Source organism: Myotis daubentonii, chromosome 18 (assembly GCF_963259705.1).
Source record: "Myotis daubentonii chromosome 18, mMyoDau2.1, whole genome shotgun sequence".
NCBI classification, from domain to species: Eukaryota; Metazoa; Chordata; class Mammalia; order Chiroptera; family Vespertilionidae; genus Myotis; species Myotis daubentonii.
This window is the reverse complement of record NC_081857.1, coordinates 42,714,455-42,727,061: the sequence shown is the minus strand read 5'-3', so window position 1 is coordinate 42,727,061 and position 12,607 is coordinate 42,714,455. Positions and strand designations below refer to the sequence as shown.

Sequence of the window (12,607 nt, the reverse complement as noted above, 5' to 3'; positions counted from 1 at the left end):
ATCAATAAAAATAAATGTGTGTGTGAGTGTGTGTGTGTATAACATATATATATATATGTAGAATTTAAAAAGTTTAAAAAGGCTCATATACTCATATATGTAATTTCATAGTCAGTACCTTGAGCCTCCCCTTACCTTCTCGAACAGTGGTTCTCAACCTTCCTAACGCCGCGGCCCTTTCATACAGCTCCTCGTGTTGTGGTGACCCCCAACCATAAAATTATTTTCGTGGCTACTTCATCACTGTAATGTTGCTACTGTTATGAATCGTCATGTAAGTATCTTTTTTGCAGGATGTATTTTCATTATTACAAATTGAACATAATTAAAGCATAGTGATGAATCACAAAAACAATATGTAATTATATATGTGTTTTCTGATGGTCTTAGGCGACCCCGTGAAAGGGTCATTTGACCCCCAAAGGGGTCGCGACCCACAGGTTGAGAACCGCTGTTCTAGAAGGCTAGCTTGCAACGCGTTTTGAGGGCACAGGTCCGAACAAGCCGGAATCGAGGAGAGCTCCCTTGGTAAGGGGTGGCCTGTATTTTTCACGTGGTGTCGTTCATTTTCCTTAGAAGAAAAGGCAGTGCTGCTCACGACCTGGGCCCATCACCCACAGCGTGTCCTGCGCGTATGTCACTCAGCCATGATGTTGTAAGACTTCCAGCAAACAGCCCCGCTATACACTACCATTCAGGAAACTTGGAACATTAAAAAGTAACATACTGCGAATAAGTGTTCTTTCTGTAACTGAAGAGTTTCTGAAACTACTTAAATAGTTAAAATAAAACTTTCTCCTGTTGACCATTTTTCTGTTGTTTTTTTTTTAAATAAAAGTGAACATTAAAGGGAAATGAATTTTTTGTGTGCATTTCTCAAGAGCACCTATATGGATGAAGATTTGATGTCCGTATGAAAATTTGTGTAAAATGGTAAAATGCAGGTGCTCTCTCTGTCTTGAGTGGTACGTATTATCGGATTAAATACAACTGCTGATAAGATAAATTACTATAATTTTTGAAATGGCATCTTGGATAGCATGGGCCTATAATTGTCATAAACATAATAATCAATTTGCTTGGGAGAGTCTGTATCTGGGATTACATAACCGGCTCCTGCAATTCTCAAATGAGGTCACGTGTGCTATGACCTTCCTTAGAAGGCATCTCTGTCACATGTATATCCTGCTGGCGCGGAAGGAGGCGGAGGGGGTGGTACACATCTTTAGCGGTAAACTTCTATAAAATAACCTATAGAAAAAGATGTGGCTTTAAAAAAATGTTTGGAGAAAATGTAAGCTCTTATCTTTTCTACATGCAATTCGATGTCAGAATAGACTTTTAAAAGTATATATGCTGGCCCAGCCGGCGTGGCTCAGTGGTTGAGCATCGACCTATGAACCAGGAGGTCACGGTTCGATTCCCAGTCAGGGCACATGCCTGGGTTGCGGGCTTGATCTCCAGTAGAAGGTGTGAAGTAGGCAGCCGATTCATGATTCTCTCTCATCATTGATGTTTCTCTCTCTCTCCCTCTCCCTTCCTCTCTGAAACCAATAACAATATATTTCAGAAGAAAGTGTGCATGTTTAAAGGGTTGCTCGGACTTGTTTTTGGAGAATATATTTCAGCCTCTTTATCATTAGGACACGACTGCAGCTCAGATACAGCAAAGCTTCAGGCTGCTGCTGAGCTTAGGACGTGCGACCACATGGACACCACGCCCCAGGGTGTCTGTCCAGAGTCTCCCTGTCACTTCACCCGCTCACTGCTTCAGGCGAGACCATCTTCTCGCCTGTTTGGGTATAACCGTTTGTCCAATTTCAAAATGAAAAGATTAAATGCGCTCGGATCCAAACTAAAGTCCCTGCCACTCCTTCTAAGAACATCTTCCACGGTTCGTTTCCGACTCTCTCACTCGGAAGCAATGTCTCGGGAGGCAGCTCAGACGCCTGCAAGAGCGAGCCTCCTCCAGCGACGCCTGCCTGAGGGCGCACAGTCGCCGCTGGCTAACGGGGGCATCGGCCCCCCGCCCCGGCTTCAGGTGGGTGTCATGAAGGATCCGGCGGCAGAACATCCTCGGAGCCTGGACTTAATACCAGTGTGTAACCCACCCGACCGTCAGGAACGGAAGGCGCTGTGTTTTACCTGCTTTGCTGCCTTTGGCGACAAGAGGCAGAAAGTCCTTGGACGTATAAAAGCCCTGGTCCTGGGTCAGGCCCTGGAAGATGTGGTCCTTGTTGGGTTCTGGCAAACCTGAGGATAAACATGTATAAAATGTCATTAGCAGGAGGAGAGACGTGTCCTATCAGGTAGTTAAGCACATGGAAGGCTGCCATCACTAAAATCAGGTGGTTCTTAGAGGGGAAGAAATCTGTAAGCAAATCCACATGGAAGAATGCTCTTAATATGATGCACCAGGCCTCAGAGGAGAGCTTTAATATAAAGCTGGCACACATCAGACATCACGCCTCACACACACAGTCACAACGGAAGCATGGACGCACACGTGCATATAGAGTCCAGGGAACAACCAGGTTATATTCTTTTTTAAAAATATTTTTTTGTTGATTTCAGAGAGGAAGGGAGAGGGAGAGAAAGATAGAAACATCAATGACGAGAGAGCATCATTGATCAGCTGCCTCCTGCACACCCCACCCTGAGGATGGAGCCCGAAACCTGGGCCTGTGCCCTGACCGGGAATCAAACCATGAACTCCTGGTTCACAGGTTGATGCGCAACCACCACACCAAGCCACAATGGCTGGGATCGGGTTATATTCTTTCCTCATGGCATAAATGAAAATAAACTGCTGATGTACTGAAGTGCTAAACATAAAAAACTAATCATAAAAACTAAAAAAAGTTATCGGTACATATTTGACTAGTTCCTGAATATGGGAAATATTTTTTTTAAAAAGACAAACAATCAAAGAAAAAATTTATTTGAGCATAAAAACTCAGCTACTTCTGCATTTAAAAATATTGTAAACAAATTAAAAGGCAAATAATTCACCAGGAGAATATTTTAACAAATAAAATGTCTTTAAGAACATTAAATTTTCAACAGTCATAAACAAAGAACAACAAAAATTGGGATAAGTGCCCTAACCGGTTTGGCTCAGTGGCTAGAGCGTCGGCCTGTGGACTCAAGGGTCCCAGGTTCGATTCCGGTCAAGGGCATGTACCTTGGTTGCGGGCACATCCCCAGTAGGGAGTGTGCAGGAGGCAGCTGATCGATGTTTCTAATTCTCTGCCCCTCTCCCTTCCTCTCTGTAAAAAAATCAATAAAATATATTTTAAAAAAATTGGGATAAGAAAAAATATAAACACCTTAAAAGCACCAAAAATCTTAACTAAGTAATTTAAAAACTATGAACTAAGACAGTGTGGTCTGGTTTCCCCTCTTCTAATACACAAAGGATTTAAGAGAATTCGGTTTCGTGGCAAGGGTAGAGATGGATTGTTGTACTCGTCTGATAGACACACAGATTAGAGCTCAATCTCTAGAAAAACAGTTTTGAGTTTATCCTCTGGAAGCACTAAGACATGCAAATAAAGTTTTAATGTGCAAAAATGGTTAATGCAAAAAAAAAAATAGAGACAGAAGTAGCTGAATTTTTATCATTCTTTTTTTTTCAAATTTCACATCTTATGTCAAGGAAAGAAAAAAGCTTAAATCAGAGTAAAGTACTAAACTTTGGCAAATTAAATGAAGGGCTACAAAGAAAGAAAAATGAAGCTTCTGAGAGTGAACGATGAAAGATAATGAAACTTGCAAATACCCATCGATCAAAGGCAGCTCTCCCGCGAGGAGGAGGCGTATTAATAAATAAGGCCTGTGTCTACACCACGATGATTTCAAAAAGACCCTGAAATGACTTCTTAATTCACTTTCCAGTGGGGAGAAGGAGGTTTATGAATGAAGAGGAGCTGACACAGACTTGACAAACGCAGCCGATCGGCGTGGAGACTGTTTTTTCTTGTCTTTTATGCAATCCAGGTCGTTTCTTTGTTCCCCTGGCACAGAAACGGGGACCCGGGTGTCTCAGGAAGCACTTACACAAAGGAACACCTCCGTGAGGACGACCGAAAAGGATCGCTTTCACGTTCTCCAAGAAGAACAGACATGAACATCATGTCGCTTAGGTGACAGAATCTAATGGAACGTTTACTGATCATGCATTGTAGGTGCTGTTCCCAAACGCATGGCCTACCCGTGATTTTTAAAACACATAAATTTATTTAATTCTCATAAAACTCTTCACACAACTGACAGCGTGATCCACATTCCAGGTGCGAGGGAGCTGAGGCTCAGCGAGAGGAAGGGGCTGCTGAGGGCATGGGACAGGTGAGCAGCAAAGCCCGCGCCCAGCCTGGGCAGCCGCTGCCCTTTCCCCGTGGAAGGTGGGAAGTAAGCCCCGAGATAATGTGATGCTACGTGACGAGTGGGATCGAAACCAACCATTCCGGCCGGCCGGCGTGGCTCAGTGGTTGAGCGTTCACCTGTGAACCAGGAGGTCACGGTTCCATTCCCAGGCAGGGCACAGGCCCAGGTTGGGGGCTGGATCCCCAGTAGGGGGTGTGCAGGAGGCAGTCGATCCACGATTCTCTCTCATCACTGATGTTTCTATTTCTCTCTCCCTTCCTCTCTGAAATCATTAGAAATATAATTAAAAATAAATAAATAAACTAACCATTTCACACCCAGTATTCAGTGCTGCCCTACGCCTATGGCTACGCATCCAGCCCAGAATGTGCGTGGCCAGCTTCCCGCCTGGGGGCAGAGGAAGGCTGGCTGCTGCCTGGGGCGGTAGCTCTGTTTTGTGATTCTTCTCCCTGGTACAACCCTTTCTGGAATGTTCTCCTCTGTGCGGGCATCCCCTTGGTGACTGGCTGGTTACTTTCTTTTCTATTTTTTTATTCAGTAGCACTGACTTTTATTCATTCATGCGAAGTCACCTGAAATGATATTTGTTGCATTTAAAATATATTTTTACTGATTTCAGAGAGGAAGAGAGAGGGAGAGAGAGAAACATCAGTGATGAGAGAGAATCATTGATCGGCTGCCTCCTGCACGCCCCCCACTGTGGATCGAGCCTGCAACCCTGGGCCTGTGCCCTTGACCAGAATAGAACCTGCGACCCTTTGGTCCGAAGGCCGACACTCTATCCACTGAGCCAAACCAGCTGCTATCTGTTGCATTTAAACGCTCATTAATATAAATGGCTGAACAAACCCATTTCAATGGCTACTCAATACCCCACACTGCTTGATGCTCTTTGAAATATGCATCTCTGCTTTCTTTCCCAAACACCTCCCCCTCTGCAACAACCACAGAAGGACGATCAGTGGTGTGGCCCGGCTGGCGTGGCTCAGTGGCCGAGCATCAACCTATGAACCAGGAGGTCATGGTTCAATTTCCGGTCAGGGCACATGCCTAGGTTGCGGGCTCGATCCCCAGTGTGGGGCGTGCAGGAGGTAGCCAGTTAATGATTCTCATCATTGATGTTTTTCTCTCTCTCCCCTCTCTTTTCCTCTCTGAAATCAATAAAAATATATATTAAAAAGAAAAGGATGGCGATGTGCACAGGACATTCTTTGTGCTCGTGTTAAGTTGCTAAGCTGCGCACTCAGTGAGCAAGAACAGGGCGGCACAGACGCTGTGCACGCCCCGTCTAGGGAGGGACAGGGAGTGAGCTTTCCAGGCTGCGCCTCCGTGGCCTTGCCAGGAGGCGGCGGGCCCCTCTCAGATTCCGGAACACCTGCGTGTTACTTTACTGGGTCACTTCCTCGGTGGTAACTGAACTGAGCGAGTGCTGGAGCGCTGCCTCTCGTTCTTGGAGGCACCCACGTGAGTGGCAGCGGAGCCACCGTGGGAGAGACAGCGACGCACAGACCTGCCGCCGGGGAGGGCCTCAGGGAGCGCGGGGGGTGGGGGGGCGTGGAGAGGACTGCACCCAGCATGAGAGCTGGGCTCGGGCGCCCCCGCAGGCCGGGGCTGGCAGCAGGGGCACGGAGCCCTCCCTGGGGCGCACGTCCTCGAGGCTCAACCGTGCTGTCCCACAAGAAGATGTGGGGAGACAGAGCCACTGGGCAGGGGCTCCCCTCACGGTCACTCAGAGCACAGCCAAACGCAGTCAGTGGCGAGTGCCCTGCGTTTCTCACTTTTCCAAGAACTTTCCTGTCTGGGATTTCACCTTCTTCTTGAAGAAGAAGTCCTTTCGTGTGGCCTCAGCCCTCGGGGTCCCCGCCTGGACTGGGGACCGGCCGTGGTGCAGGCCGAAGACCTTAAAATCGCAGATGAAAGAGGCTCGGGAACCCAACTCACGGGACACGAGCTTGTCCCCAGCTACGCCCCTGCGCCTCTGCTAATGCGACGTCTCCGTGACCGTTCCTCTTCTTTGTTCCTGTTCACTTAATCTTTTAAAGATACCTTCCTGCGACTGCCGTGTTTCTATAACTATTTGTAACCCAGCGAATATGGAATCAAAAGGAGGCCTCGGAGGTCAGACTTCCTGCATTAAAATTCTACTTCTACGGCGACCTTGGGCAAGCCAATTACTCCGCCGGAGCAGCCGCCGCAGCCGCCGCCCCGGCAGAGTGTGTGGGAGAATGAAATGAGAACAATGCCTGTGAAGTGAACGTTTCCTTTTCTTGGCATCCTCTCCCTACAAGCCTTGGTTCAACGGAATGAGAGGACACGTGTGGACAGCCGTACCTTCCACGCGCATCTCATCCAGGATACACACCGTGGATGTTGTCACGCCTCGAAGCGGTCGGTGCTGGGCAGGTGGGCAGCGGAGCCCAGGAAACTTGGCGTCTTCGGCTTCGCTAAGAGGCTGTGGCCAGACAAGGGTGCTCTACCCGCGTCCGATCAAAGGCAGGAGCCTCAGGACCAGGCAAGCAGCAAGATGAAGGCCCTCTCACGTTTCCTGGGTTGTTCAAGCTCTTGCCTCAGAGACCGACCCGGGAGTCTGTCTCAGGACCTCCCCTCTCCCGCTGTGCTTGGCGAAGTCACGCACCACCTCACGCTCCAACTCCTTGGTTCTGGAGGGAAGGCGGCCCTGCCTGGTGTAGGGGGTGTCCTGAAACGCAGGAAGAGATGTGCACACAGAAGCACTCCGTCCGGTAAGTCTAGCAGCCTTCAAATGTCAGTCATTGCTGCTGTCGTGGGCAAAATGTACGTGATGGAAAGTGAAGACTCACATGAGAAGAGTCATAGGAAGCACTGCCCGAGGCAAAAGTCATGGGATGGACCACAGGCAGCCCTTTAAATGGGTATTTACAAGATGCGTAAATGTAGGTATAAAATGATAGATGTACGTATCTATTAATGTATGTATCTAATTAATATCTAGAAAAGGCTGACTGCTCCTATACCCAGCCCAGGCTCTTGGGGTCCCAGCAGAGAGCAGCTCGCTCCCCTGAGGGTCGAACATGCACAGTGCACAGCGGGTCATGGACAGATCACCCCTGTGACCCAGAGGACGTCTGTCTTATTTCCAAGGGACAATAGTGCCGGATGGGCCATACTCCTAGGATCTATATATTGATTAGGAAGAGATCGATGGAGCCCTATTGTGCTTCTTTTGTCAATGAAACTCCCCATCTTGTCCCCGCTGCCCCCTGCAGGCCAGCACGCTTAGTCCTGAGGTTCGGACTGAATTCGGAAAGAACGCAGCGATTCCCTGCAACACAGGTGAAATCAGATCACGTGTCCAACAGCGTTCATCCCATCGACCGGTCGAGTCCCCGTTATACATCTGTTCCGTGTAACTGCCGCCGACTTCCTCTCCCGGCGTGACCACATGCACTCACGGCGTGTAGCACGCAGTTGGTTAGCGCATAACCAGACGGAGATGTTACGAATGGGAGTCACCATCTCAACCCATGATTTCCCCCATGACACACGGTATTTTTCTGTAGGAAACAGATAAGTGAAGTCCAGAACCAACAGAAGTACCGAGCACTCGGCCGTTTCGAAGATCTGACAGGTGCTGAAGGAAGGCCCTCTTTTTGTATTGAATTTGTAAGATGTACGATACCTCCTTCAAAAGCCCCGAGGGAGGGAATAAAATAACCAAAGATGATAATTCCCACAGAGTTAAGGCAAAAATGTATGTCAGGTCCCTTTCGTAACTTCCTGTAGAAAATCTGCGCAAGTCCTATCACGCCCATGAGACGGGCTCACGAAACTTCGTATGAGAACGCAATTCAGGGCCCGATGTGGGGCGCGTCCAGGTGACCACTATGCAAACATGCTAAGAAAAGGGCGTTAACCAGTGTCACACGGATGGAATACACTGAGTGTCATCATTACAATTCCGGAGGCTCGTTTACCTCTCAGAAAACATCCCGCAATTCCACGCGGCAAAGTGAGGATGTGACTCGCTCTTCCTTTCTGGTCTCATCATGTTCACTGCCTTTACATATTTGGGGGAAAATACAGAGACTTCATTTTAATTAATAAAATGATGCCCAAGGACTCCAAGATGGGCAGAATGCCCTTGAGTGTATTTTACTTTCCTGACAAACCATTTCTATACTCGGGAACCTTCTGATCTATTGTTCCTTCTATATAAAGGGGCCTAGAAAACAACCAACATGGCTCAACCTTGAGCTAAAAAAAAAAAAAAAAGATAAGGCATTTCTCTTTACACTTTTGTAATATTCTAATATTGTCATAATGAGCAGAAATTATTTTAAGAATTAAATTTTAATTTTAATATAAATGTAAGATCTTGTAAATCCCTCTTTTAGTAAAGCTGTATCAACGTTCTTTCCTGTAACTGTCAGAAACGTCTACCTATTTACTTGGCATCATTTAGTACAGGATGATTTCCCCCTTGGACGCTTCTCTTTTCTTCATTCCCCTCCCTCCTCTTTTCTCTGTTTCTCATTTTCATCTGGCTTTTACTAGGAAGCAATTTCCTTACGTTTTAATCCTCACATTGTGGAGCCAAAAAATAAAATAAATAAAATAAAAATCAAACAATACGCCTGGGGCAAAGGTTTTTTCCTTAACGACTGGAATTCTTAGATGGCGCTAGGAGATGAGTATTTAGGACTCCGTACGTATACTATATGCCAAAGTAAAGAAATCATTAATAATAAAAGACGAAAAAGGAACAGTTCTATTACAAAATAAATCTCCCAGGCTTGCAAAGAAAACAAATTTGCCACCGCCACCTGCTGTGGCGATGAGGCCATAATCTCAACAGCAGGACATAAAAGGGAAGAGGAGACACAGATACAAAAGCACAGACACTAAAAAAGTAATTAAAACACTTATCTCCATCCCCATCCATAACCGAACACCCTCCACCCGCCACCAAAACGCAGGGCCTGTGCACGGCCCAGCGGGAAGGGCATTACGGCGGCCACCACGAGCGCACACCCGGGCAGGGGGAGGCGCTGGGCGGATGGGATCTCGGAGGTATTACTGATGGGCTCATCGCCCGCAAATGCGCCACACGCTCATCGGGCCGGACCCCCTGCTTCCTCAGAGGTATTTTTAAAAATTATACATCTCCACTGTTTACTCAAATATATTCTTAACTGCAGGCCCTCGCCCGCCCTCTGTGCCATTGTCCTCCTGGCTTCCACAACTCTGCTGTGAGGCTCCAGTATTCTGCACATCAACCATCTGAGGCCATCGTTGTTAACGTAATGTGCACTTAAATATGTTTTTATGGATTCCAGAGAGGAAGGGAGAGGGAGAGACATACAGACACATCCATGATGAGAGAATCCTCGATCGGCCGCCTCCTGCACACCCCCGACTGGGGATCCAGCCCGAAACCTGGGCCTGTGCCCTGACCGGGAATCGAACCGTGACCTCCTGGTTCGCAGGTTGATGCTCAGCCCCTGAGCCACGCCGGCTGGGCTGGGCAATCATGTTTTAACAACACGTGTATTTAGGTCAGGCACTTAAACGGGTTCCTAGAAAGCCATGCTCTTAGCTACAGTCCTGGAGTGCGAAGAGAGATGACATGCAAGGCAAGGGTGTGGGCCGTGGGTCTGATTACTCCCGTGGCCTCTGGCCTCAGGCTCTGCAAAGTGAGATGATGCGAGTCCGAGGAAGCAAGGGGCAGCTTTCACACCAGACCGGGCACCCCTGTGCTGGGAGACCCCCTGGTTGCTAGGTTTTGCTCTCTCATCCCTGGATTCTCACCAGGCACCTCTGGGGGTCAATGCACAGGCCCTGGGGTCACGGTCGGACAACCTCGAATGGACTCCGACGATGGTGCTTATCAGCTTTTCTCTACAAGTTCATGCTCAAGTTACTAAACGTTAAACCTCCGTCTCCTCATCTTTAAAAATAGAGGAGTTAGTCCCACCGGAGGGCTCAGTGGTTGAACGTCGACCTCTGAACCAGGAAGTCAGGGTTTGATTCCCGGTCAGGGCACAGGCCGGGGTTGCGGGCTCGATCATCAGTAAGGGGCGTGCAGGAGGCAGCCGACTCATAATTCTCTCTCACCGCTGATGTTTCTATCGCTCTCTCCCTCTCCCTTTCTCTCTGAAATCAATAAAAATATATATTTTAAAACATAAAATAAAAATAGAAGAGTTACAAAAATGTCTTTCTTTACAGAACTAGTATTGGGACAAGTAAACATACCATAGCTCTATATTGTTGTAATTACTTAATTTCACAGGTAGAAAAAGCAACTCACAATCAGATATTGGTTATGCTACCATATAGGTCTTTCATCTTGAAATGATATTCACAATTCAGTGTCATTTCATTTTAATTATGCACTTTCCTCTTAGAGTCAAGTGATGCACTTCTATGCCCATTCACCTTACTCTAAATCACTACTATAATTCTATAAATTTTAGCAGAAAAATGTATCTTAATAGATTTCTTCAAAAACATCTATAACAATAAAAGCATCATATGCTAATTAGACCAGATGTCCTTCTGGACGACTTTCCGGACGAAGCCGGGCTGCAAGGGGAGCCCGGGTCCCGTGTGCGAGAGGGAAGCCAGCGCCGGCAGCCGGGGGAAGAAAGGCCTAGTGTTGCGTGAATTTTGTGCATCGGGCCTCTAGTGAGTGAAATAAAAAAATGATTCCCATGCTTAAATATTCTTGGAATGTATTTAGTATTATTGACTTGTTGCTGAGTTAAGAGTCTTGAAATGAGAATACTTTTCTCGGAATTCAGAAAATTCCACCAAGTAGTCACTTTCCCAAAGACATTCTCGATGGGCAGCCGTGGTCAACAATTTCAGAGCCACGTGGTCAACCTTCTCGAACCCGAGTGCTCATCACCAAACAGGTAGGTTGCCTAGAAGCAGCGCTGGAACCTGGCCTGGGTTTTTCAAGGAACCCACGCCTCTAAGAAACGGGTGTCTCTGTACCTGCATGCGTTGTGTGTGTGCACAGAGGGGCAGACCTGCAGTACATTCCGGAAGAGCCGTGCCTCACGAGTGGGTTAAAGAATCACACTCGCCAAGATGAAATGCATCACGCTGTCCCTCTTATCCAGACGCCATTCCAAGTTCAGAGAGAGTGGCCGCCAGTGCCACACTGCGAGGTAATTATCCACACCTGCCAGTCACTCACCGGGAGCGGGCGCTGTCTGTGGAAGAATGTTCCGGATGCTAGCCCGGGGGAAGGGGAGGCACGGGTTCGACATCAGACGCACCTGTGTCCCCGTCACCACTCCACCGCGCCTCAGCTGCGTAACCTTGCATAATCAGTTATTTAAATTTTAAGTTTCCATTTCCTTATCTATAAAACCTGCCTCACAGGGAGATTCATGAGATAATATATCTCAATAATATGATAATTGCTTAGCCCAGTGGCGGGCGTATGACAAATGTTAATAAATGAGCTGGCTTTTATGTATTTTAAACTTTTAAAAATCCTATTACTTTTACACTTGTACCTTCCTTGATGTTTAACACGATTATAGTATAAAACACCACCACAACAACCATAACGATGACAAAGCTACAGATAATTTAAACTTAGTGCCAGTTAAAATTTATTTAAATATGAGCACATAAAACCTGGCAGAGTCGATGTATAATTGTAACATATCTAGTTCTGAAATTTCGTTACCAAAAAATGACAAATAAAAATATAGTTTATCATGTTCCACTTTTAGATTTGGTCCAGCTGTGATTTTTTTTTTTAATACTTACCCAAGGATTAAATATGTTTATTGATTTTAGTGAAAGGAGAAGGAAGAGAGAGGGAGAGGGTAATCACAGTTTACCTTCCTGGGGCAACACTGCCACCCAAAGAGAACTCATTTCAATTATGATGTTTACGTGAAGACAGTGATGAAGACATTGATGAATAAAATTGATGAAGACAGTGATGAGGACATTGATGAGGAAGAGAGAAAGAGAGAGAGAGAAACATCAATGTGAGAAAGAAACATCCACAGGTTGCTTCCCGTATGCGCCCCAACCAGGGATCAAACAAGCAATCTAGGTATGTGCCCTGGCTGGGAATCGAACCCGCAACTTTTTGGTATATGGGTCGACACTCCAACCCACTGAGCCACACCAGCCAGAGCCCAGCTGTGAATTTTAAATTATAATTACAATCAGTTGGGAATAGGAACTTCGATGCTTACTTTATTTCACTGAT

At 46.8% G+C, this 12,607-nt stretch overlaps 1 protein-coding gene across 1 annotated transcript in view; it reads right to left on the bottom strand.

The window, feature by feature from the left end:
• Nucleotides 1-12,607, bottom strand: part of DPYD (dihydropyrimidine dehydrogenase) — a 347,122-nt gene that overhangs the window by 165,378 nt on the left and 169,137 nt on the right. Inside the window, exon 9 of the mRNA XM_059675719.1 lies at nucleotides 2,146-2,253. Coding sequence (XP_059531702.1) covers nucleotides 2,146-2,253 — 108 coding nt within the window. The remainder of the gene's footprint in view (nucleotides 1-2,145; nucleotides 2,254-12,607) is intronic.